The sequence below is a fragment of the Cynoglossus semilaevis genome, chromosome 14, assembly GCF_000523025.1.
Source record: "Cynoglossus semilaevis isolate Cse_v1.0 chromosome 14, Cse_v1.0, whole genome shotgun sequence".
Classification (NCBI taxonomy): Eukaryota; Metazoa; Chordata; class Actinopteri; order Pleuronectiformes; family Cynoglossidae; genus Cynoglossus; species Cynoglossus semilaevis.
Genome location: NC_024320.1, coordinates 4265687 through 4293058, shown reverse-complemented (window position 1 = coordinate 4293058; position 27372 = coordinate 4265687). Strand labels below are relative to the sequence as shown.

General features: G+C 39.7%; 1 protein-coding gene and 1 non-coding gene across 2 annotated transcripts; one reads left to right on the top strand and one right to left on the bottom strand.

The window, feature by feature from the left end:
• Positions 1-2568: 2568 nt before the first annotated feature.
• Positions 2569-25662, bottom strand: LOC103389230 (collagen alpha-2(V) chain-like). The gene is made up of 55 exons (XM_008324553.3): positions 25258-25662; positions 15638-15838; positions 15336-15563; positions 15028-15044; positions 14894-14926; positions 14775-14807; positions 14260-14313; positions 13870-13962; positions 13699-13773; positions 13570-13614; positions 13418-13471; positions 13257-13310; positions 13095-13148; positions 12910-12963; positions 12755-12808; positions 12201-12245; positions 12056-12109; positions 11935-11979; positions 11369-11422; positions 11096-11194; positions 10952-10996; positions 10769-10867; positions 10617-10670; positions 10429-10536; positions 10307-10360; positions 10119-10217; positions 9974-10027; positions 9793-9891; positions 9424-9477; positions 9289-9342; positions 9143-9196; positions 9005-9058; positions 8862-8906; positions 8628-8726; positions 8436-8543; positions 8211-8264; positions 8065-8118; positions 7934-7987; positions 7790-7843; positions 7587-7694; positions 7425-7478; positions 7292-7345; positions 7045-7206; positions 6843-6950; positions 5955-6062; positions 5801-5854; positions 5616-5723; positions 5443-5496; positions 5221-5328; positions 5041-5094; positions 4848-4955; positions 4424-4769; positions 3846-4036; positions 3515-3757; positions 2569-3443 (listed from the first exon to the last, which is right to left on the bottom strand). The coding sequence occupies exons 1-55, from the start codon at positions 25349-25351 to the stop codon at positions 3297-3299; spliced, it is 4743 nt and encodes a 1580-aa protein (XP_008322775.1). The 5' UTR covers positions 25352-25662; the 3' UTR covers positions 2569-3296.
• Positions 25663-26283: 621 nt separating this feature from the next.
• On the top strand, positions 26284-26357 carry trnai-aau (transfer RNA isoleucine (anticodon AAU)). The gene has a single exon. It is a non-coding gene; the product is annotated as a tRNA-Ile (tRNA).
• Positions 26358-27372: the final 1015 nt, after the last annotated feature.

Here is a 27372-nt window from a genome sequence, read left to right as displayed (position 1 = left end):
AAAAAAGGTGGGATGTTTCAGCTCAGCGTCCTATTTCCTGTTCGATCGGCATCCACTTTAGTGTTGGAGGAGGGGTGAGTGTGTCACTGTCAGTGTGTATGTGTGTGTGTGTGTGTTGGCAGCCACCATCAGAAAAAAGGCTGGACTGTGATGTTCAAGTGCAGCACGTCCTGATTTGAGACAGATTTACAGACTTGCTTAGCGTAACAACCTAAACCTATATCACACATGTACAATGAAATGTCACGTTGAAGATGGGCCACACTTGAGCCTCTTAATATTCAGACTAATTAAATAACAATGAGACCATCCAAACAGGAAGGCCATGGCCAGATAGGGAGCTAAAAGTCAAACTTCATGTGCTCCGTGCATCCTCACGGATGAAAGGAGAGGAAATGTGGAAAACTGGAGAGAATCTGTGTGCGGATAGAGCCCTGGTGGTAAACCACCCTGGACCTGCCAGGCACTTCAGTGACCATATCCCGCCAGGACCTCAGAGATGGGTTAAACAGAGGTTAATAAATCTCAGTCTCTAATCATCACTAAAAATCCAGAGAACTACCTAGATTAACTGTCACTGTAGTTCCCATAATTAAATGTAAAAGTATTTTAATTTCACGAGGAAATTCTGACTTCATCACGTTAAATTTAGATGTTTTCCACTGCCTTTCATCTCAGAGGTAAACTTTGGAAGTTGTTTCTTCAGAGTTCTTGAGAACTTTACATTGATGGTCCAAACTCTGGATGAGAATTTAGATCCTAAAAGGCAACAAGATTACATCAATTAATCTTTGTCTTTTCTGTTGGTACACAGTTGATCACAATATTCACCACTGCTGCTGAAGCCTAAAGATGAAACAGGGCCAAGTGTGTTAGTAGATCCATTAGACTGCTAGCATGACGCTAACATGCAGCTAACCTTATTTACACGAGCACTGCTTAAGCACAGCACACACACAGTTGACGCTTAATAGCTGAAAGTTGTATTAAATGATGTTGTTTTTTGCATCAGTCATTTCCAATAATTATTCAACCTATTTTTTATTTATTGTGCTAAATGTGCATCTATATATGAATTATAGAAGTTCAGAAGAAGTTCAGAAGGTCTTGGACCTTCATGCTTAGTGTAAAATACCACATTACCTTATTTAAACCCAAACCTTCCTTTTTTTAGTTTTTCATGTCCAATCTTTTCCCAAGGTTCTTATCCCAGTGATCTTCAAGTGGTTTTGGGGGGTGTAGGCGCAGTGAGGGGGTTGGGAGGTGGACAGGAAGGAAAAGGCGTAGCTGGAAAATCTCATCCAGACTCCTCCAACAGCTCTTCAGTCGTCCACCTCCAAGTGATGAGGTCATGAACATCAGAGGCTACGTCAGATCAGCAGAGAGAAGAAGCCAAAGAACTAAGGATCCTTATTATGGTAAAGTTCACTAAGACGGTCTAGTGACAGGCTCGTTGTCTTCTCACAAATAGATTGACTAACATAAAAAAAGAGCTGTGACTTTTTGACTTTTTATTTCCTAATTTCAACACAATTTTGACAGGACACACGGTTGACAATCTCAGCACTTATTAATCTACTGACTCGGCATCATGAACGGTACCAATCATGAGAGTGCAGCTGACCACTGTTACCCTGTTTGCACTGATGCTACTCATTTTTGGAGCCTCAAGTGAATAAAACACCTTGGCCAACATTACAAACATCCGATCACCTGGGTCACAAAAAAAAAAGATTTCCGTCCTTATGCAATGCATTTGATGATAGCACAGAACAGATGGTGAGTTCTTTTATGTAGAGATGCAGGAGAAGCACTTTCCCCCAACTTTTACCTCTCTCACATGAAAATAGCAGCCCCCCGGGCTAAAAATGACCACCGTGGACAGATGTGGAGCGAGGCCGAGGCCTGCAGGAAACGGTGAGAGTGTCACGTCTTTCAGCGAATGTTGAAAGGAGAGGTCGCCCCTGAAAAATGTGTTACCTGAACTCTGACTCCTCTTCCGGTTAGGGCGTCTTCTTGCTGCCGCTCTCCCTCTCTCCCTCTCTGGTTCTTTATTTTCTTTTCCCTTTTCACCTCTTTTGCTCTCACACACACCCACGTGCATGCAGTCACACCAAAACTGAGGATAAATGCAAGGCAAAAAGAGAGGTTTTTCATTACTTTGCACAGTGTTATTCAAATAGTTGAATTAAAACTATTTTTGAAAAGACTACCTCTACATATTGACCATTAATTTCTTTTAAACATCGACATGTTGCTGCTTTTCTTTTCCTGAACCATCGAATGAAAGCGGTAAAATACCTGTTCTCAGGTGAAAACACTTGGCTTTAAATTCAAGCTCGGTGGAAGGAAATGTTGTCTCCCTCTAGTGGTTAAGTGGCCACAAACGCGTGCTTCCGAATGTCTTGAATCCAAACACATTTAATTAGCGCACAAAGCTTTTTGGGTAAAAAATTAAACCACAAAAAACTTCCCTAATATATTGAATAATTAATTAGCAAAAATTAAAAAGCCTTGTTATCTCATAATGTCAAGAAGCCACATAAATTCATACTTAAACTTTCTTCAGCAAATAAATAAAAAACAAAACCCCAACAATATATGGCCTTAAAGCTGGACTTTGGAAAAGCATGAAATCCTTTCTTAATTCAAATTCCACAGCAAATGTTTGCTGCTCATGAGGGGAAACCAGGTGTTTATTCATTTTTTTCCACATGTTTATTCCACATCTACAATCAAAAATAAACAAATAAAAAGTCGCAATTTACAGCCTTCCATTGCATTTACACTGTTATGAAGGAGATATAAAGGTTTTCTTCTGTTATTTGAAAATTAATTGTACAAAACAGAATAATTTAGTTTTCAGCATGACTTACTTTTTTAATTCCCTTAAAATGAATACCTACATTGCAATGATAAAAAAAAATCCTATCCAGACTTCTTCACATGCAATAACTGGAAAGAAAACACCATAAATAAAAAGTAAGGCCATGTCCCGGAAATATAGACATCACATTATGATAAGATTGAATGTTCCTGTTTTTTTTTCCAGTTTTGCAACCAGTCAGTCAGAACTACAGAGCTCTCTCTCTTTCTCTCTTTCGTTTCTTTTATATTTTTCACCCACAGGTATGTATTTCCCTGCAGAGTACTTTATGCTCCACGTTGTAAAAAAAATTACTGGTGGTGTGAATAAATAAGCTCAGTATCCCATCAGTCCCACATCACTGGTGTGTATGCAGTTCCAGTAGATACACTGTAAATGGCGATGGCAGCCGTGTTGGAAGTCCATCTGTTTATGAGAAGCACACGGCGCCGATGTCCAGGCCGAACTCTTGATCAGGCTTTCCTATGTCCAGGGGGGCAAAGTCTACGATGGGGAGCCTGGTTGGGGTCTGAGTCCTGAACTCGATCACTGTCTGGCCCCAGGTTCCATCTGGTTGCTAAAGTAAAGAATAAGATGCTAAATGTCTGCACTTCATATCCTGGACCAATTCTAGAGTTGCTGACTTACCGAGCAGCCGTCCTCGATGACAGTATATCTTAGCCTGCTGTTGCCTTGTGCTCTCAGCTCCTGACCGTTGGTGCCTTTGAAGACCAGGGCTTTCTTTAGGTTGCTGTTCTTGGCATCTTTGTAGGCCACACTGTTTCTACAGTGGTAGGTGACATTCTGGTGCGACTCTTTGGACAAGAGCTGCAGCAGCTTCATCTGAACAGCTACGGAATTGGATTGCTCCTCCTTGGATCCATATGTGAACTAAAAACAAGACATGGATCACAACAGAACAACAGAAAGTGTTTTTTTTAATGCTCAAATGAAAAAGTTCAGTATTTGGTGGCCTTACTTTAGTTCCACTGTTCATGTCGGCTCCAAACCAGACAGGATTGTTGGCACTGGGAGTGGACTTGGTCCACCAGGCTTTGCGGGGAACATTTGAGGGGTTTGCTGAGATGCAGGTTTCACCAGTTTCCATGTTGCAGAACACTCTGATGGCGTCTTTGGTGCTTCCTTGGTTTGGATCAAGCCAGTAATCACCTGTCGCAAAGGAAAGGAATGAAAGGAGGTGAATCCCTGGTTTGTTTCAGTCCAAAGTATACACTGTTATTTCTAACCTGTTACCACCAAAACTGATATTTTAAATCACCTTTTACCACATTTAATCTAAATTTAAAATGTTAAATCTAAATGCTAAACATAAGACAGATATTTGATGGATTGAAGGTAACATGGTCTTGAAGAATACAGATGGATTCCTAATATCCATTTTCTATAAATCAAAGTGAGCTCATCAAGGAGCTAGATCCATGTCATGATCTATGCAAACCAATGTATGTAACCAATGTATGTGAAAACACTGTCACCTTCTTCTTATTTTGACAGAAAAACCAAAGAACAATGACTGAAATAAAACAGTCTCCCCACCGCTCTTTTTCTGTGGGTAACACAGCTTGATGTCCTGGCAGGTTTTGGCCGGGTTCATCTTGCTTCCATCAGGACTGCGCAGGTTCTGCAGATGTCCGTTGAGGGTCTTCAGTGTGGCCTGAACACCGGTGTCTGCATGCAGGATGTTCTTATTTGGAAGAGCTTCGTCTTCATTAAACTCTGGCGGTGGAGGAGGATCCGCCTCTGTGTCGTACTCCACAAACTCCTCAGCTGGCACGATGCCTTTCATGTCATATGCCATCTCAGCAAAGAGGTCTTCCATGGCTGCAGTTGGAGGTCCTGGGGGGCCTGGAGGACCAGGGGGTCCAGGTTCACCAATTGGTCCCTGTTAAAGTCGAGGACAGTCCAATTAATTCCTGTTGTGTTTTTGAAATCTACAGTCTAGCTGATAAACTTATGATACCTGTTCTCCGAGGTCTCCTATGGATCCTCTGCTTCCAGGAGCACCCATTGGTCCAGGTTGACCAATGTGTCCCTCTTTACCAGGAGGACCTGTGACTCCAGGAGGACCCTGAAAGAATATATGAAGTTTACACTGAGACAAGAGAAATACATTAAAAATAAAATTTCATTGAACCTTGACATCATACACATACCCTGGAACCAGATGGTCCGACGATACCTATGGTTCCCGGGTCACCGGTGGCACCCTGAAAAAGATAATTTATGTCAGGAATGATGTTTCCTTAATTTGATTGACAGAAGCAAATTATCTAAGAAGATGTCTCTAAATTTCAAAAGTGGTTCATATTTCAGATATTTTTTATCTTCCGTACTGCGTCGCCAGGAAGACCATGGAGACCAGTGAAACCTCTGTGTCCCTTCTGACCCCTCTCTCCTTGGTCTCCAAGAGCTCCCTTCTCTCCCTGTGGCCCTTGAGGGCCCTACAAAGACAGAAGAATTATTACATTACAACATGAATTTCGACATTAAAACATGAAAAAAAAAAGTCATGGTAACTAAAAAGAGAAACACAAAATTCAGCAGCTCATATTTACCACTTTGCCCCGTACTCCAGCAGCTCCCTGTGGACCAGCAGAGCCTTTGGAACCCTAAATTTGGAAGGAGAAAGGATCGATAACTGAGACATTATCATCAAAAGGACTGGAATATAACTGACTAGAGTAATCAGAGGAGACTATTCTGACTAAAATATGGGGTCTGGACTCACTGGTTCACCGATTGATCCTGGACCACCCGTGAATCCCACTGGACCCTCTGTACCAGGAGACCCTGCACCACCAGGTAGTCCCTCAGGACCAGGATCTCCTCTATCTCCCTGTGAACATTCACACATCAGTGGTTAGAGCTACATTGTGATATCAGATATTAAAAGTTAAGTATTTGTTGACTCACCCTTTGTCCAAGAACACCATCTTTACCCGGAACTCCCTCCTCTCCAGCAACACCCTGAATGGAGGTGTAGATAAGTGACTCATCAGCAAAAGAAAATAGATTTTTAAGCAACAACAGTTTCAAAAGGTAGAATTATAATTTGTTCAAGACAAACCTCAGGGCCTGGGTCTCCTCTCGGTCCAATGGCTCCTGGTAACCCAACTCCACCGGCTGGTCCTTTGCTGCCCTGTGTTCCAGGAGCTCCAGGTTTTCCAGGTTGCCCCTATGAAACAAAGGAGCAAAAACTCTGACCTTAGTTTTGCTATATTCAAAAATACTTTATTGCACTAGAAAACATGTTTATTACCAATTCCAGAAAAAGAATTGGCTTTTAGGAACTTTTACATAAACAGGACATATTATGCTAAGTTGACTTTGTCATGGTTTTGGGTCACATATTCCAACAACTCAATTTCACGCACTTTGTGATGTCACATACACTGATTGTAATGATTCCACACTTAACTCCACCCACACTACTAACCCCACCTATGGATGCTCTCTGGATATACAGTTGGATGTACATCTACGTGACTAGCAGACCGCTATCATGTCTGAGCCACAAGTTAAGCACAGCTGCCCATTTGGTAAAGGTTAGAGAAGTTATATTGTAGAAACATTTGAGTCACTAGATGCTAGTTCTACTGTTAAATTCTCTTTGATGTTTAAATGGTAACAAGTGTGGTTATCAAAGATTAGATGTAATGTGAAATGTAACCTTGATAATATTTGCTTTGCAAATAAGGATCACCCTGCAATGTGGTGCTACATTTATAAAGGCTGGGGCAGAACCCACTGCTGAATGTGCTGTTAGACATTAAGCTAGAATGTTACATTAGTTCACTTGGACATATGATCTTGTTAGTACTTTTTTTTTAATTATCATCACTTAACAAATATCTGTCTGAAGGAAGTCAAATGACAATGACCAGTGTCTTTTAGAGACAAACATGAGACAATAATTAACATTCAAAGCATCAAAACAATAAGCAGATCTACATACAGCAGGACCTGGCAGTCCCAGCATGCCTCGCTCTCCTCTCAGTCCAGGCAGACCTACAACACCTCCTTGTCCTTGGGCTCCAGCTGGTCCTGGAGGACCATCAGGGCCCTGAGAGAGAAACCGAACAAAAAGAAGATGAGCTTCAACTATTTTTATACGCTGCTCTTCCATAATAGTCTGAACTTTAAACTTTAGGCTTTACTGGAGGACCGTCCTCTCCTGAGTCTCCCTTCTCTCCAGGGCTGCCAGGTAGACCTGCAGGTCCTGCCTCTCCCTGTCTTCCTGTAGCTCCGTTCTCTCCTCTTATTCCTGGAGGACCTTGTTTTCCTGGAGCACCAATAGGTCCGTCAGCACCGACAGGGCCCTAACAAACAGGCACACCTCAAAATTCAGTACTAGCCAGTACCAAGTGTATTGTTGAACCTGTTTTAGGCACTTCAAGAACTCACAAGAGTACCAGTAGGTCCAACTCCTCCAGGCAACCCGGGGAAACCAGGAGATCCCTGCGGTGGGAAAATATGTTTAACAATCATGACTTCTTAGTAATACTTTGTGACATTACAGGAGTTTGTACCGTCCTACCGTTGGACCTTGGGTTCCTCTGGCACCCTTCAGCCCAGCCACACCAGCAGGTCCCTAGAAGAGCAACATTGTCAGTGGTGTTCAGATAAAATCTTTCAAGAGAATATTATATATATTTATTTATTGGTGGTGGATTGTTTTTGACCATCATGAGAATTATACCTGGGTTCCTGGTTTCCCTGCTTGTCCCTGAGGTCCTGGTGGTCCTGATTCTCCTTTTGGACCTGATTCACCTGTCTCTCCTTTAACGCCAGGCTGGCCATCTACACCCTAGGGGTAAAAATCAGCGATTTATCTTTTTAACCAAGTCTGTTTCTATTTTTGTTATAAGTATGAAACACACAGTGTCGTCAGCGTATACTTACACCTGTTCCAGGGAATCCAACAGCACCAGTTGGACCAGGTTCTCCAGATGAACCCTTTAAAAACAATCACACATGCAAAACATATTAACACCATAAACAGATTTATGTCTATTTTATTTTTAAACAAAAACCAAAATTACTGACAGCAATTCCTCGAGAGCCTCTGCGTCCTGTAGGTCCTTGTGGACCTGTTTCACCCTAAAATACAGCAACAGTTCCGTCAAATTCACCACATAAACACAAATCCAGCAAATCCTCCTGATTTTTAAACTCGCCTTATCTCCATTGGGTCCACTGGGGCCAACAGGTCCTACAGCACCAGGAAGTCCCTGATTTAAAAGACAAATGAAATGGATAAATGTAGAGGCATCAAACAAATATTTAGCTGCTTCAGAACTGTTTTTTAAGTCCTGGTACTCACCCGTGCCCCATCAGCACCAGCTTTACCTTCAAGTCCTTTCTCTCCAACAGAACCCTGATGGAAGAAACCAGTTTTATCATTCTATACAACATAAATACTGGTGTGTAAAGTAGGAAAATGATTTGAAGTATTTGTTCTCTAAATAAGATTTTTCCCTTTTGTAAAAATGCTGTTTGCAGATTTTTCCTATAAGGTCTGTTCTCCTTATCCTATTCTTTTACTCACAACATCTCCCTTAGGTCCTGAAGGTCCTGATATACCCCTCTCTCCTGGCATGCCCTGTAGTCCTGGACCCCCTGGCTCACCAACAGCCCCTTTCGGCCCAGGGTTACCCTGAAGTACAAAGGATAGACACACACATTTACGAATGATAACCTTGTACAGGATGTCAGTTATGTAAATCAAACTTTGTAGCACCTTTGGTCCATCTGTTCCAGGTCCACCTGGACTACCTTTGGGACCATGCAGTCCATTTGGACCGATTTCACCCCTCTCTCCTGGGGGGCCTCTTTCTCCCTGCAGGGTCAAACATTGGGAAATGACGAACAGCAATATTTAACCGTTTACACACAATAGAAAAAGTAATTATTCTGGACACAAAATTATGAGACTCGACCAGTGAATAAACTGGATGAAAACTTAATGACCCACCCGGGTACCAGTAGCTCCAACAAGTCCAACCTCTCCAGCAAGACCCTGAAAAAAAGGTTTTACAGTGTTTTTGTTTGGCACAGTTACATTTATTAAATCTCCTGATAAAATCACACTCTGTGTTGTTTTTAGTTCTTGTTTACCTCATCACCAGGTTTTCCAGGCTCTCCAGGTGGGCCTGCAGTTCCAGGCAAGCCCTAAAAAACACCAATCCACTTCATTTACACCCTTAGATGATGTATGAATTAATAACTAATTGGTAATTAAAGGCTACTGTTTACCTGGAAGCCATTCACTCCCTGAGGGCCATGTTCACCTCTTTTCCCAGCAGGGCCCTGCAGTAATGTAATAAAGCAGATATTATTATTGTTTTACTGCAGTATATTTGATTATTTCTGTATATTGACGTAAGTAGGATGAAACCTACAGCTGGGCCTGTTGGTCCAGCAGCACCTTCTTCTCCATCTTTTCCATTCAGTCCCTAGAAAAAATAAAAGTTTGAAAATGTTCAACAATAAATTGTACATGTTCATTCACATTCCATCCACAAACAGACATTTACCCTTGCACCTGGAGGTCCAGGACTTCCAGCCTCTCCAATTTTTCCAGCATCACCCTAGAAAAATGTAAAAGTACAATGATCAAACTTTCAGTAAAATGTCCTGGAGAAAAGGGCTGTATTTGTACCATTGGTTTTTGCAACATGGTCTAGACTGGCTAATGCACATTATCTGACTTGTTCTACTGCCTTTTTAGCAGTTTACTTCATAACCACTGTTAAAGCACATTATAATCTTAATTCAATAAATGAACTGTTTCATCTCAAAGTTTGACTTTTGTGGACAAATTATTCAAATTATTTTGTTTAATTTTCTTAGTGCATTTTTCAACATAACTATTTCAGGGAAATATCACACGTATTCCCACTTACAGCAAAGCCTTTTGGTCCTGGCAAGCCCATTGGTCCAGAAGGTCCCCTGGTACCTGTAGAACCAGCTGAACCCTGTTTGCCATCCTCTCCTGCTCCACCCTGCAAGAGGGTGAAAAATGAAAAAATTAATTTCTGTTACAAAACTCACTCGGTAAAGAAATGATAAAAGGTGTCTTCATACCAGAGGTCCCAGTTTTCCCTCTGGTCCCTGAGCTCCAATAGGTCCAGTCAAACCCTGGGAGAAAGACCACCGACAACAGGAGCACAGTTACATGACTGCCTAAGTAAAAAGTGTCAATGTTGGGTTTTTCTCTGGCTTGTGTTACCCGGGCTCCTGTTAATCCTGGCTCTCCAACACGGCCAACGTCTCCAGGTAAACCTTTGGCACCGCCTGCACCTGCAACTCCTCTTTCTCCCTGGGCTCCCTGTTCAGTAACAACACCGATGACTCACAGTCAAACACTGCATAAAACATAACTGCCACTGTGTCATTTCTGATGTGTAGTCAGGTCACCTTTGGGCCTCGTAGACCATCAGCACCTGGGAAACCTCTAGGACCTGGAACTCCCTACAACAAAACAGGACATTTATTAAAATTGCTCTTTTTGTCCACGGCTTCTTTTGAGATCCACTAACCATCTCTCCTGCAGGTCCTGGAGGCCCAATAGATCCAGCATCACCTCGTGGTCCACGCTTTCCATCCTCTCCAAGTGGACCTAATGGACCTGGGGCACCATGGTCGCCCTAAGGTTGGACACAACCGTTGGATCACGTAAGCTTTCTCTCTAGCAGACACCAACAGAGAGCTCCGAAACTTTACTCACTCTTTCTCCCTTGAGCCCAGCTTCTCCCTTGAATCCAGGCACTCCTACATCTCCCTGTAACAGAACATTTTAAATGTGAAATCAAGGAAGGTTAAAGAAGAGTTGACAAATGTGACAAAACTATAACGTTTTAACAAGTTACAGTATATTACCAGTTGACCCTTGGGTCCTTCTATTCCTGTGGTTCCCTGAGGACCAGGGGCCCCAGCTGGACCTTGCAAACCGGATGGACCTTGAACACCTGCCAGACCCTGAAGAGGGGGACAAAAAAGAGTGGGACTCAAAAAGAGAACCAAGGATCTGCCGTGAAATGAATCAATCTTAGATTTACTGACCGTTTGACCACGAGCTCCAGGACCTCCGTCAGTTCCTGCCGCACCCTGTTATCAACCAGTTATGGATTAATGCAAATAAATATTTCTGTTGTTAATATGCAGTTTCTACTCTTGGGATAATCATCAAAATTGGCTTAAACACACCTGCTGTCCTTGTTGTCCAGGTGGTCCTACGTGTCCTGAATCTCCTCTCACTCCCTGTGGTCCTGGGGTTCCTCTTACTCCTGTTGGACCTGCCTCACCCTGGGGCAAAAAACAAACAAACAAACAAACAAACAAACAAACAAACAAACAAACACTTAACTCAAGTACGGCCTAGTTTAGCTGTTGAGACAATGCCAAACAAATTCAGTGTTTTTATAACCTTAAAAACCAGAGAACATCAACATTTCTGTATCAGGTTGTGGTGAATCTCACCTTCATTCCTGGGCTGCCAGGGAATCCTGGGACGCCAGAGATTCCCAATGGACCCTGAGATCACAAAAGGATGAAATCATATAAAACCACAATATAATCACAAAATGAATTCTTCTTGCTCCTGTGGCTCTACAAAGACCTGACAACCTCGTCTAAGTACAATGTTGATGTTGATTTCTTAGTGATCAAGTGTTGAGATACCATGAAAAGTCACAGTTGGGACTATCAAGTTAAATCTCAGGAGTCACAGTAATAAAGTTTGAATATATTCTACATTCAGACTTGGAACGGTGAGAAGTTAACCGGACTACATCTGAGTAAAGTCCTCAAGGAAAGGGTCATATATGAAGTACCTCATGTATATATTCAGGTCAGGTCAGGAGCTAAAAAGGTATAAAAAGTACACTGATGATTCCTGGAACAACTATAGGGGCAGAACCAGTCACCAACACTTGCTCATTTGTATAGATCGGCCGTGGAATTTGAGAACAGGTTGTTCTCTTTGATGCTTCAACAAATAAATAAATACATGGAGACAAAATCCTTAAAATACAATCTGTCCTTACCATCGGACCAGGCTTCCCCACGTGTCCAGGTGTTCCACGTTTGCCCTGAAAGAAGATTCTCTTTAGATATTTGATCCCAAATGATCATGTGGTGATGGAGTTGATGGTTGAATTTGCTTACCACTGGTCCACTTGGTCCGGCTCTGCCTCGCTCCCCCTGCTGACCTGGAGGCCCCTGTAACAGACACATTATCATATTTTATGATCTGGTTCTAGTTCTACAAATTCTGTTTGTGTGTGTGTGTGTGTGCTTGTTTGTTGCCTACCACTGGTCCAGGAGCGCCCATGCCACCAGGAGATCCTGATGCACCCTGAAATACACAAAACCAAGGCCTTAGAGAGTCTCCATTCAGCCATCACCTTCTACAAATTCTGTTAATGATTTTTTTTCTTTAACAAAATTATTGCTTCAGGGCATTTTATTTTTTGTTTGGCTATCTTGTAAGAAAAAAATAAATACCATATTATGCCTTCTTTTAGCTAATTTAATCTATTATGGCTTATCTTACTCACTATGCTTTCCCTTTCTTGGTCCTCTTTTTGCATTTTTATGCAACAATTTATGCAACTTTTAACTGTGTAGTTATAGCTTTGGCTAATATTTAGGCCTTTTATAATGTTTGCTCTAATTTGACATAATTTAGAATTATGTTTTATCTTTGGCATTTGCCATTTCTTGCTATATTTCAGCTATTTCTAAGCTACTTCCAGATATTTCTGATCTAACTTTTAACTTTTTGTGTGTGATTTGACTTAAAGTGCATAAAAGGCATAAATGTTTTGTATGAACCTATCCTGTAGTACCAATAATGACACACACCTTGGTTCCAACTGCTCCATTTTCTCCTCGTGGTCCAAGGGTACCAGAATGTCCCTGATGCAGGGATATTAAAATTTAAAGTTTCAGATTAAAAACAAACTGATGAAATGCTTTATTATAATTTCAACAAATGACAAAAACAAATACAAATTCACCTTGTGACCTTTCAGACCTGGAAGTCCTGGGAGGCCTGGAAATCCTCTTGCACCCTGGATAAAACAAGCATTTTTATAAATCTTTGTACTGCAGTACTCTTACCCTTACCCCACTAGATAAGCTTTAGTTTGATCCAAACCAAAAAATGGGTGATAGAGCTAAGTTTTTTTTGTGATAGATTTACCGCTGATCCTGGAAATCCTGGTTCTCCTGCGGCACCTGCAGCTCCAGGTTCTCCCTAATGGGAAAACAATTCAAATGAAGGTGATGTTATAAACAATGACCAGCAGTTGACTCATAACAGGAAGATCAGTCTCTTCTCAGGATTTGTGTTTCTTTGACTCACGTCAGGTCCAGGTTTTCCTGGTGGTCCATCAGGTCCTCGATGACCGGACTCACCCTGAGAAAAAATAGAAAAACCTTTTAGACTCTGTTCAGTTAACACAAACCCAAGGATTCTGGGTTATAGAGAAGTTAAAAAGAAGTGTAAAAGATGAACCTTCTCACCATTTGTCCTGGTTCTCCAGCCTCTCCAGGAATTCCCTGAGCACCAGTTGGACCCTGAACAACACAGTTGAATACAAAGAGCATAGAAACTTTTAAGAATACTATAGATCTACTGAGTTAAAGCAAAGCTATGGTAGTCCTGCTGGACTTACTGGAGGTCCAGGCTGCCCTGACTGTCCTCGTGGTCCTGCTTCACCCTAAATGAAGCACAATTTCAATTAAAGAACTGATTGAACAGTAAGATCCTGACTAATATTATCATTGTATAAAAAGTTCCTCACTCTTGTTCCTGACACCATCCCTGCCAAAGTTGACTTCTCATTGAAACCTGCAGCCATCTGTGACGCCAGGTTTCCCTTTTCAAATGAGATTTAGTTCAAATTCAACTATTCAACTGTACATTTGTGGTTGTTTATTTTTGGTTGAACTTATTGAGGCTGAGAGAAACTCACTCCTGGGGCTAATGCCTCACCCGGGGGTCCTGGCTCCCCTGGATTTCCTGGGATACCGGGCTCTCCGTCAAACCCTGGAGGCCCTGGGAATCCCTAAAGACCATAACGCCAAAGAGAAAAGATGTGTGTTTGATTATAGAGCTGTTTTAATTAGACACCACATACATCCAGAAATCTGTGTAAGAATCCTAAAGCATCATGGGAAGATTATTTGTTAGGAAGTGTTTTCGGAATAAAGACTTCAAAGTATCAAAGAAGTATCCACTAAATGTTTGTCCTTACAAACTCATAATGTTGTTCTAACTTGAACAGTGGAGGCTGGAGTAGCTCAGTCTTGGAGAAAAAAAGATTGTTTTATGTTGTTGGTCAAATGTAGTGATGCACACTCACCTTTCTGCCTTTAAATCCTCTTGGTCCAGTGGAGCCCTGACCTCCTGGAGGACCCTGAGAGACAAAGTTGGACCATGACCACGGGTTTGGAATTAAATGCTGTGAAACTCTGTGGCTTTTTAAACTTTTCAAACATTGCTTTTTGCCAAGAAGAGAATGTCAGCCACCATAAGAACATGTTGTTTTTTTCCACAACAAAACAAGTAGAGCAAGCACAATATGTATTAAATTGTACCTGCACATATTCACAAACACATACCACAATATATGGTTATTATATATAATGCATGGCTGCCTGTCTCAACACAACATATTCAAGTGGTGTTTTTCCTATCGTTCTGTAGCCTATAATTAAGACTGCGCACTTGTGACATTATGTGCCCTCTAGTGTCTAAACTGAAGCAATGCACTCAAAACAATTTATAATGTCTCTAAAACATTACTTTTCTTTCATGTATGCATTATCTTTTCACACACATTAGTGTAAAAAAAAACAGCAAAAAAACAAAACTAACCGCTGGTCCTTGAGGTCCTGGTAGTCCAACCACCTAAAGAAATTTAAAAAAATAATACATCAAGTTGAGCAAATATATTCACTGAATTTTGGTGTCAACAATATGTTGTAGTTTCTTACATATGGAATATCACCAGGCTCCCCTTTCTGTCCCTAAAGAAGGAAAAAAAATATACAGTAATTGATTGAAAAATTGAAGTGTTTTGGGGGAAAAAAGCCTATTCATTTTTTAAAAACAACAACGAAGGACTTACCTTAAAACCCATGATTTCTTTGGGGGCATGAAAGGGAAAAAAAAGTTAGATTCAACCGGAATAAATATCAAGAATAATTATTACAAGTTGGTGTAATAGTAGGGTTATACGCTGACGGCCATTAGAACTGTCTAATTAAAGTTGTGTATTTTCTCAGCCCTGTATTATTTTAATTTGTTATCTGGACCAATATTTAGTTTAATTTAATTTTCTTTTGGCTGAATTTCTTTTTCTATATGTATTGTATTTTGGTATTTATTAGATGTTTATCCTGGTCTGAGTCAGAAGGTAAAAACAATGGATCTCACCAATCACCCTGCTGGCACTGGCGAAGCTGTCACAAATTGGGCAACACTCTCCTTCCGGGGTCACGACCTTCTCACAGTTTGACAGAATTTGACACTGCACCTCGTCACAAATAGAAACACCATTGTCGCAGACACAGATGTGACAGGGCTCTGGTTTCCAGATCTCGTTGTGGTGGTAGAGTTCCCCATCCACAGTGCAGTTATCCCCACTTGTGCTCTCATCTACAGCTGCAACAAGGAGGAGGGGCAGTTTGGAAACAGCACTTTTCAAATCTTTGTCATAAGTTTGACTAAATACTTACTAGGTGTTGCCTCGCTGCTAGCAGTTATACACACTGGGCAACACTCGCCATCTGGGGTCACAGTTTTTTGGCAGTCTCCTAAGTCTTCGCAAATCACATCCTCACACACGATGGTTCCCATATCACAAACGCAGGCCCGACACGGCTCCGAGTTCCACATGTCGTTATGGGCGTAGACTTTTCCATTTTCTGTGCAGGTATCTTTATAAAACAGGAAATTCTATTAAAAAGTGAAATGTGAGCTTACTCTGGTCACTTTGACCTCTACAGCAGTCAGTCGCACGTCGTCAGTGGTCCAGTCTGCTACACACATAGCCAGAAAGTGGACTACATCGAAGCCAGACCCATAAACAAATCAAATCTTAAACACAAATAGCATAACATGCTTAGCAACGTACACAAAAGGATGAAGTTATATGTTTTTCAAAAGCCCTATGTGGGATTTTGTTAGCTTAGCATTTGCATCATCGTTTTCTTTTTCAACATCTACCAGTTGTTTTTACTGATTTTTTGGAATTAATTTAAAGATTTCACTCCCTTGGTGTCTAAAGTTGGTGACTTGTTAGAATAACCTATGAGTAATTAAAAAAACATTAAAATTGTTATATTGTTGAGGCGATGAGCACACATTTGGGATACAAACATGGAATTGTTTCAGATCTTAAAAGCTGCCAATAATCTAGTACAGGTAGGAAAATTTGTTGCCAGTTATTTTGGTAACCAACCACAAGGGGAGGCATCGAACTGCAGAGTTTTAAACAAACATAATGCAAATCTCTGCAACCAGTTTTCTGTGAAGTTCTACAAGCTAACAAATAAGGATCACAATAAAGACTTGATTCATTAATAGAAAAAAAAATCTGTTTGATTCTGTTTGATAAAGCTAAACTGCTTAACTGCAAGCTTTTCCAATTTCCTTAAGAAATAGTACATTTAATCTAGTTTTAATCTTCTTTTGTTGATTAATTGTAGAGCTGCATTTTTTAGCTTTTAAGCTATCCTGTGAAAAGACCAATGTACTGTTTTGCTGATGATAGTTATTTTGAAAAATTAGCTATTCCAACTATCATGCTAAGTTTTAGCCAGTTATAAGGAAACATTTAGCTACAGTATGTTATCATCTCATTCTCTGTTCTGGCTAAGTGGTAAGTTTAATCAAAGACGCTCTGCATTAAAGTACGTGTTTGGTGTCAATTTTGCACAACCTGCTAAGCCAATGGAACACAGTGTTACTTATATATCACACATAGGGGCTTTGAAACAGTAAACATAATACCGTGTATGTCAAACTCCTTCAGTCTTCCACCTTGATAAGAGGCAATAACCATGATCAGAAGTGAAAAAAACATCATGACACATAGCCTAGAGATGCTAACACATTTTACAAAAGATTCAGGAAAGGTAAAGCAGGCAGTATAATGCAACAACAGGAGGGTGGTGGAGATGCCTACCACTTGAAAACACCAAAAGAAGAATCAATATTTACCCTCACACGGTTGATAAGTTACTTGCTCAACTATTTGTTGCTGCACAAACATTTGTTGAGAAGTGAAACTTATTCAGACAACGAGGGGAAAGAAATGCATTCCATTGCAAACCTGAAGAGAAGCTCACAATGGCTTTTCATTCAACGTTTTTGAGGTCATGTGCACAAAATACAGAAATTCAAGCTGAGGTGGGTGACAAAACCGAGCACCAGCGGTCAAAAGGTTTCAAAAACCCAAGATGCAACGACAAAAACAACATCAGCAGATCACCAACAGTGCCTGGACATTCAGTTTACCAGCTGCAGTGTCTGGGCCTCGTTCTGCAACCACGCAGACAGGGCAACATTCGCCTTCTGGGGTCTCTGTGGTCTGGCAGTCCCCAATATCCTCACATACTACGTCTTCACAAATCACCGTCCCCATTTCACACATACAGACCCGACACGGGGCTGGGTACCAGATCTCATTGTTGGAGTAGACGTTGCCTTCTTCTGTGCAGGAATCTTCATAAAAAAGAACAACTGACATCAGTGTCAGAGGTTGATTAGATCTGAAAACCCAGGATTGTAACCTTGGAGCCAAGTGAATGTACAGCAGGCACGTACAAAGATAGTGCTGCTTTTAATCTTAGTAATCTTAATCTTTTTTCTTTTTTACTGTATTATTAATTAATATTAGTTTTGGTTGATTAAACTGTAGTTTGTTTAAATACAATTTTTTGGTATTTCTATTCTTTTTGGTACTTCTTTATTTCTTGAATTTGTGCAATTGCACTTAACTTTTATAAACATTGGTTTACTGTATATATGGCAATCTTGAATCAATGCTCTCATATTAAGTTTTAACTAATTCATTCATTTTCAACATTATTCTCATTATTCATTATTCCATTGTTCTTTATTAATTTCCCACGCATACTCTGAAAAACCAATTAAGATCATTCCTTTCTGTCTGATTCTCCTTTTTCCACATGCCCTTATTCTGAAATCCTAACCCTCTGGAGACATTAAACAATTACTGTTGCTCTTCTGCAGTCGATTAAAATTATTAAAGTGCAAACAGGGATAAAAAATTAATCCGAAAGAGTGCTTTTTGCAAATAAAAAATGCAGATGAAACGGAGTGACTTAAAATAATTGTCACGTGTTTATTTGTCTGTAAAAGCACATACACGTTGGAACTCACTCGTCCACACATGAAGGGAAAACATTTATTATTACCAGATTCATAATTCTTGCTAGAAGTAGTAGCAGTAGTTGGTGGTGGTGGTAGTGGTGGTGGCGGTGGTGCCTCTGTGGAGCAGACAGGGCAACACTCGCCCTCAGGGACCTCAGATGTCAGACAGTCCCTAAGCTCCTCACACACCACCTCCTCACACACCGCTGTCCCCATGTCACACATACAGATCCGACAGGGCTCAGGGCTCCAAACCTCATAGTCATAGTAGACCTCACCGTTATCCATGCAGGTATCTTCATGAAACAGAACATGGGCATCGTGATGTTTTTTTTGTTGAACGTGCCATGAAAAAAGTCAAATGTAACGTCTTGCAAAACCAAGCACATATTTTCTGTTTTACTGACTTGGCCATTTATGTATTTAAGCTCAGAAATAGACACTACAGCTTAGCTCAAGTATGGGCCTTCTCCAAACTTCCTGTGGGTTCTCTCTAGCTGTGGCGGCCATGGGTCAAGTCAAGGGGAATTTGATTTCTTTGTGATTGGAGACATTTTGACATTTTATGTCAAATTTGGTATAAGTTTGATCACTGTTTTTCTCATAATCTTTTCTAACACTAACTTTAATCAATATTTTTAGTTTCTTCTTTCTTTCTTTTTTTTGGCTAACATAATGTTGTTCATCGATATATTTATCTCTACCAAGTGCCTTCTGTCCAACCTATGTTATCGTGAACTCAACCTTTAACTATTTTGTTTTATATTTGAAACTAACAATTGTTTCAAATGGCAGCTTTTTCTTGGCTGTTGGAAATTTAATTACACTTTTTCATCATAGTAAAATAAATATATATATAATGAATGAATTTAAAACAAAAGATATAAAAACTATCAAAAGTTAGATTTTTCAAGATTAATTTCTAAGAGATATAAAAATAGTTATATATTACTGCGAATGTCTAAAATAAGTAAAGATCAGATCAGACGAACGAAAGCTACAGTACCTGCGATTATTGGCTAGTAAGCAACACTAAAGACAAAAAACCAAATGATTACTAAAAGTATATGACTATGAAAAGATAGCAAACTTCTGATAGCATAGTTAGGCTACAACAATAACAACATGTAGCATGGACAGCCAAAAGTAGACAATGGCTAATAGAAAAATTACAAGTCAAGTTATTTTGCTAACCTGTTTGTCAATAACACTTAAATATAAATGTGCCAAAATTGTTTTCTGGGTTGGACTCCCAAGTAAATTTCTGACTTTTTTCTCCCTGAGAAAACTTTTTTAAGATATGACCAAGGGCTACTGTTGAACTTGTCATTTTCTGGCAAAGTTAAATAAAGCAGATTTAGTGAAATTTAAAGACTGGTTAAGTTTAATGCAATTTTGCAGCGTACTGTAATAAGTGTAGCATTAACGTGAATTACAGACGCATTATAACTCTTATATATTTGTTGTGTTAAACTACTGCTATAATCAGTATTTCCTGATAAGGTAATGGTACATTTGGGTGGTGTCCATTTACCTGTTTCACTGTCTGGACACACGGGGCAGCAGTGGCCCTCAGGGGTCACGGCAGTGGTAGGGCAACCACTGAGCTCCTCACACACCTCATCGTCGCACACCACGATGCCTGCATCGCACACACACGTTCGACACGACTCTGGACTCCATATCTGATAGTTGGAGTAGAACTGTCCGTTTTGTGTGCAGCCGTCTGAGTCAAGCAGAGCAGCGGTGATAATTTGCAGTGGGTCCAGGGTCTCTCACAGGGGTCTTAGTGTGTAGTTTTCAAGAGCTCAGGAAACAGTGTCATTTAAAACATAACAGCCATAATACCACAGGATGCAGCCCGGTGTATTTTCTGGACTTGACCAGTAGGTTGCACTATTTATTAAGTAATCAAACTAATATCGCTTTAACAGCTATAATTTGACTACATTGACTCTATATAAAAAAAAGTGTAATAAATATTTTGTAACATATAAAATATCTAATCGAGAGGGAAAACAATCAGTTGATTTATTTAATATTTCAAATGTAAATATATTGGACAATCAAAATGAACACCGGACATTTCATTGCACAGCCCATAATACCACATGTAGACACACGTTGAATTGGGACAAGTGAATATACATTTCAATAGGAACTATGTATGGGAACCGCTTATGATGATGATTATTAATAACTACCACTACTAAACTGGGCTGTTCACCAGTATGAGTTAGAAATGGAGGACCTCAATATTGGCCCTTTGAAAAAAAATAAATTAATCTTCTTCTTAACTGATTTAATGATCAGAAACATTATATAAACCTAATAATAAGTCGACTGGAAGAGGAGACCTCACATGTACTGCAAGCTATTTTACTAAAATTAATTGTCATTTAAAAACAAAAAATATATAAAAAATAATAAACAAACATGGATGGGATGATGGACATTTCCTCAATTAAATTAAATTAAACATTGGCTTTTTTAAATTTATTATTTAAATAAACATATTAAAACTTAAATAATAACTTTCTTATTTATTTTAGTGATTTATTTAAAATCTAAATATTAATAATAATAAATAATAATAAAAATAATAATGCTAAATATTTTTGTTTAATTACTGTAATAGCCTCAGGATTTTGACTGGATGGTTAATGATCCAATGGAGCTGACCAGATAAAGAGCCTTTATAAAAAAGCAAATCCAGAAGTAACATTCAAATTAGTAGGACGTCAAGTGTACAAACTCACTTGAAGACTTAATGAGGGTAAAAATAGACACATTTTTAAATTGAAGATGATTTTGTGATTCACTGAGCAGCCTACTGTTCCCGGTTTCTCCCATTAAAAATATCTCATATGACTCGAAGAGACAATGGTGGTCAGAGAATTTGAAATGCTAACCTCTCACACAGCAAGAATGGAACAAACTCTTTAAGCTTGGAAAAGAAAATGGGTTGTGAAAACTTTTGTTTAGGGTATAATACACATCTCTTTTCCTTTTGTGTGTTAAAAAAAGATTTAGGTCATGCATTTTTATACATTTCCTCTAAGTTCAAAATCACATCATGTTTCCAATATGTTTGGAATGTAGCCCTTGAATTGGATGTCTAGTGTAGCTTTGTGTAGTCAAACATTTTTGAATGATAACAAACCAGAACAGAAGAAAAGTAAAATGTCCCTTAGGTTTTCAAAGAACAGTGCAGTGATTTATCCCTCCCTAAAACCCCCACCTGTCTGGAAGCAGAGACTTTCTAACAGTTTTACTGACAATCGCCACAGCCAGCCAGCGCTTGCCGTCGGTCCTTCTAGGCGGTGACTAGACTGCGGTTGAACTCAATAACTCTTGGCAGTAAATCTTTATATGTGTCTGTGCGTACGTAAGCGATAATTTACGACTCCCTGAGTGAAAATGAGAGACAAGGTGAGAACTTCAGTCTTCATCAAAGGACGCAAAAAGGCATGAATCAAACATGACACAAGTATAATTTTGTCTTTTTGACAAATTTAGTCAATAAAATGAAAAGTAGTAGCTGCACTAAACAATACGACACTAATTTAAAGCTATGTTATTAAAAGCCTTTGTTGAAATCTAAAGGTATAAGAACAGAAAATCATCAAGTTAAAAAATAAAACTCTACACAGAGTGAGTAAAAATGTAATATTGCAGCCTTTCTTTTCTGCTAGGAAGTGCAAAAATGTAAAAGCAAAGGCGGTCAAAGGCAAACACAGCCACCTGCTGCAGGCTGTGGGAGAGTATTTTAAAATGCTGTTCCTCCTCTAAGCTCTAATCATGTGGTACAGCCTCTCCTCACTGCGATTAAAAAAAAAGAGTTATTTCAGGGGGAAACCACTGTGCCGCTATTATACACTGGGCTCTGGTGAAACCGGTGGTTTGACTCTATATGGGTGAAAGAGAAGAGGGAGAGAGAGAGAGCAGTGAGGAGCCACACCCGGAGAAAACCTCCTGCTATGAAACCTCCTGCCGCACAAGGCCGAGCAGCAGCCGCCCGTGTGACTGAAGCTGCAGCACTGATGCCACAACTAAACATTTAATCCTGACAAATGATTTGATTCATCATCTTTGAGGTAGTAAATAATTGTGTTCACACTCCAGAATGAGCAAAGGAGGAAAGAAAAGTCATTATCCAGCAGATGTGGATATTTTTAGTATGTGACTCAGGTTTTAGTTTCCTGAAGTTCAGCCACATGAACGATACCTGAGGTCTGTGGTTTCACCTGACCACCATGTCCATGTGGGCACCATAAGTGCTGAACTCCTGCCTCTCACTGGTTAAGTTCACAGTTTCCATTATAGACACAGCAGGTAGACAGGTTTCATACGTGGCCAAAGATTTACTCACCTATTTTTATTCTTTTTAAGCCTACTTTTAGCTGTAACTTTACACAGGAATTTAACATTTCTTTCCTCTTGCTGACTGATTACCTATTAGTACTAGCTACCTTGGCATTCTTCTATGTTCTCTTACTGAAAAGAATACGTTTTCTTTTGTCTGCCTACTATCTTAGCACTCAGTTCTGTATTAATGCTAATTTCTATCTTTTTTTTTTCATCTAACATCTCATTATCTAATTGGCTTTCACTTATGTTTTACTCACTCTCCAGACTAACTTTTAGGTTGGTATAGGCCTATGTATAACCTTATGGTTCACATACAGATGTGTTTTCCAGATGTTTTGCTAAAATTATCTATATACATAAACATTGTTTATTTATATCTATATACCATCTTCATATATTTAACCCACCACCCACTGGGGTTCCTGACTTGGCAGGTTACATTCCACCTCCACGGACATGGCTGCACTGATAAAGTGGCTACACAAAAATGTCAAATATACTGATTTCACTCCATTCAGACTGAGACACACACATCACACGCCTTTGCACGCACACACCGCCCCCAGCAATTACTGTACCTCAAATTATTTATAAGTGGCAGCAGCATTGGAATTAAGTCAGTGGTTGTGATGCTGGGAGCAGAGTGAAAGACCAGGTTCAACATCACATCTGCTGCAAATCTTAGACAACAAAAGGTCGTGCTGGTGCTTGATCATTTGGGATGGAATGGAAGTCAAACCACTCATATTATGTCACACTGAAGTGCTATTTTAATTCACACAAAAAAGGTCACTCAGTAATAACTGTGGTGGGCCTTAAACCCACATTCTTACATTGTCTTGTCTGTATTTATTAAATGCACCACTGAGCCCAACAATCTCTACTTCAGATTTACTTTACTTTTGCCCTCTTTAATAAAAGTAAATTTGCACATTTATTTATTTTTGGAATATATTCCACAACTTCATGCTGCTTGAGGATCACCTTTCAGGCTGTTATGGGTACTCTTACCTTTTTTGCCAATCTTAAGCTAGTTATATCCAATTATTTAGATAGCTTTGGGTAAATTTGGGTAACCAGGGTAAAGAATTCAATAGGTAATTTTGTTGTTGTTTTTGGCATGTATGTTTTTGTGTATGTTAACTTTAGGCACTAGCAGCATGTTTTGACTGATACACTCTATATAGTTTTGCACTTTTCCAGTGCATCAATGGTAACAATCTGGTAACCATACTGTGGACAACATCTGACACTGTTTTACCACAACCTATACTTTTCTGGCCCAGCACCGAGTCCGAGTTGACCAGGTTGGTCAAATGACGTCACGTCCAGGGCCAGTCTCTGGGCCTGGAATAATTCTAGTACGTCAGAGACATTTGGACAGATCTTCTAGAGAAAATACAAATAAAAATACAGTTTGTTTTTTTTTACCATTAACAGTCATATAAAAAGTCTGATTCAACTCCGGATGATTTCTGCATCTTTCCTTCAACTTATTCATCATTAGTTCGTTTATTCTATTTTCTGGACATATTAGTTTAGTTCAACAAATACAGTAATGAGAATATTTATTATTTATTATTTTAAGTGTTGTAAAAGTTAGTTTTAACTATGAAATTCCTAACTAATTGAAATGAAAACTAGTTTAGTTTCTATACCAAACTTTACTTTTTGCACTTTTTACTGTAGGTGGTGAAAGCCAGTGCAATTCCCTTCCCTGCGTACTCCTGCATGGGTGTGTCTCGTCTGCCTTTTGGCCCAGAGTCTGACCAAAATTAGTGGCCTGCTTTTGTCCGTCCTATCCGTGAGGCCACATCATTATAGCCGTGGTGCTGTGAACCCCTTCATTCAGCCTCGGCATTGCACTTGAAATAGCCTGAGCAAGGCGTGTGCGTTGCAGCGTGCAGTAAGCAGGGGGAAGGAAGGTATTTTTGACTCTTTTGACTCTGGGGTATTTCCTTCTTAGAAGACATAGTAATACAGATAGAACTGAGAAATTCTGATGAATTAAGTTTTAGAGAGTAGCATCAAGGTTTATAATCACATTTGAAGTTTCTGAACGTTTCTGAATGTTTTGACAGTTTCATGTTTCCTACCACCCATTTTGACGTCCTGCATTATGTAATTGTCAGGTAGTGTCCCACTCATTTCAGCATAATTTTAAATTCGTAGTGAAATCCTCTGTGTTTATAAGAAGCTTCCACAACCACAAGTCCAGTGAGGGGGGGTGGAGTTGAGCTCATAAACTATAACAAGGAAATGTGGAGGAGATGAGAAAGTTCCCAAACCACAGCTTTAGAAAAACACAAACCAGGGAAATGAACAAACACAAGTGTAAAGAAGTAGATGATCTCACAAGACTATAAAAACAAAAAATAACACATGTGTGAACCACATATCGAAGGCTTAAAATCTATGGACCTTGAGTTTTTATAGCAAAAAAGTAAAAGTAAAAAAAATAGTAAAAAGTACATTATAGTCTTAGTTTGGTTTAAATGTTGCTATGAACTCCAAGGCATCATGGGTGAACACAGAACCCATTTTTAGAACAGCAGTAAAAGAAGTAAAGAAGTCATCTTTTACTAACCTTTCTTGGTCTCTTCTTGGCAGATCACAGCAAACACCTGAGCCAAGGTAACAGCCAGGCAGACAATAATCCTAGAGCGCAACGAGAGACCCATGTTTAGATGCCAGACAGGCAGGGTCCTCACACACACACACACACACAACAGACCAGGATGTCAAAGTGAGTTCCGATCCCGGGCTATAGCATCCAGACTGAGAAATCCAAAGATCCCAGAGAGGAGCAGGCTTCAGGATGGGCAATTATTGCACACTGAAACAAGCGCCCCCCCCCAAACTCTCACTCTCCTCCTTCACCGCCTCTTCCTCCTCCTTTTCCCTCTCATCTTTTTTCTTCCTTCATCCCAGGCCCAATCTCCTCCTCCTTTTTCTCTTCTACATCTTTCCCCTCCTACTGCTTCTCAGCCTCACACCGATGCCAGAGAACATTCTGCTACAGTAATTAAAGACTATATCTGAAACATGGTAGTTTTTATTCCTTTGAAAGTTTAAGTCTAGCATTTCTTTCATCTTAGGTTTGGGACGATTACGCTCTAATGTTCTTAAACATTTATATATTCTCACATTGATTCCAGTAGATACCTCTGCTGCTTTGTCACTTTTAACATTTTAAATCTCTGAATATTATAAATACAGGCTGGTAATGTGCACTTCAGTTCCTAGGGGAGGAGCCAGTATTGGTAGATATTAAAATTGTATCAGATGCCAAACATTTTGCTGTAGGGCAGTTTGCTTCAAAAACAGAGTAAATATCAGACTAGTTTACCTGTTGAAGCTGCACCGTACTGATCATTGTTTATGTGCTACGTTTTGTGTTATCAAGTCTTACTATGCCATTATGCACATTATGGTGCTACAGCATTTCTTGATCCATGTAAAATGAGAGTCCAATAATGTTTTAAAATGTAAAATTAAATGACTCACCACCTAATTAGTTGTTTATCACGCCTTTTATATATTTATAGAATTTTGTACTTTTATAACTACAACAAGTTTATTGTAAGGAAAAACTGCTGCAGTCTTATGTCATGGCCGGTTAGCTCAGCTGGTCAGAGCGTGGTGCTAATAACGCCAAGGTCATGGGTTCAAGCCCCATACTGGCCATTGGGGTTTTTAAATGTAATTATGAGCTATCATGATAACTACAACAACATGGTTGTTTAGCTGACAATGATCAAGGTGGTTCAAGGTAAACACTGACCACCATCTTGAAAATTAGCAAGAATACGAATCTGAGAATCAAGCCTCAAACTCACCAAGCTGGTCAGAGCGTGTTGCTAATAACGCCAAGGTCATGGGCTCAATCCCCATACTAGCCATTGAGTTTTTTAAATATAAACATGAGCATTAGTGAAAAATTATATAACTTTACCAGTGCTATTGATACTACACCGAACAAGAAACTACAAACTATGGGCATGTAACCCAAATTTTGGATTGAATCACTCACCACCTAAATTAACTTAGTTTCCTACAATGTGAAATGTTTACTCCTATAACTACAACAACATGGTTGATCATCCTCCATAAGACAGAGGTACAGGGTCAATACTGACCACCATGTTATACATTTAGTTAGGATATAAATTGTGGAATCAAGCCCCAAACTCACCAAGTGTATTCAACAGTCACAAATTGGTTATAATACGTTCAAATCTTCAGTAATATATTCTGTTTATCTTCTCCTTTTTCTCCAAAACATATTTTTGTTTACGTTCAACATGGAACATGTTGCATGTAACCTGCTCTTTATGTTGCCCTCTGTCTGAATCACTGACCTACATCTGTGTCCTCCATCCTGTTTGCTCATCAGTGCGTGTGTTGTGCTCATCTAATGCAATTTCCAGGTCAAGCTTCAAGTTGACTGTCAGTTCCTGAAACAGCATCCCAGCGGTAGAGACCTAAACAAAACAACACCAAATATTTTACCATCAGCACTGTCTCCATCGGAGTTCAACTGTTTAAAGCAGTGATTTACATATCATGTACAGTACATGTCAGTGTGCCTTTGAGTGAGACTGTAGCAGCGAGCAAAGTAAATTTCAAGTGTGTCCTTTGCAGAACACGACAGGAAGTGTTTGAAGAACAGACTGGTTTCCCCATTAGGGAATCGCAGGGG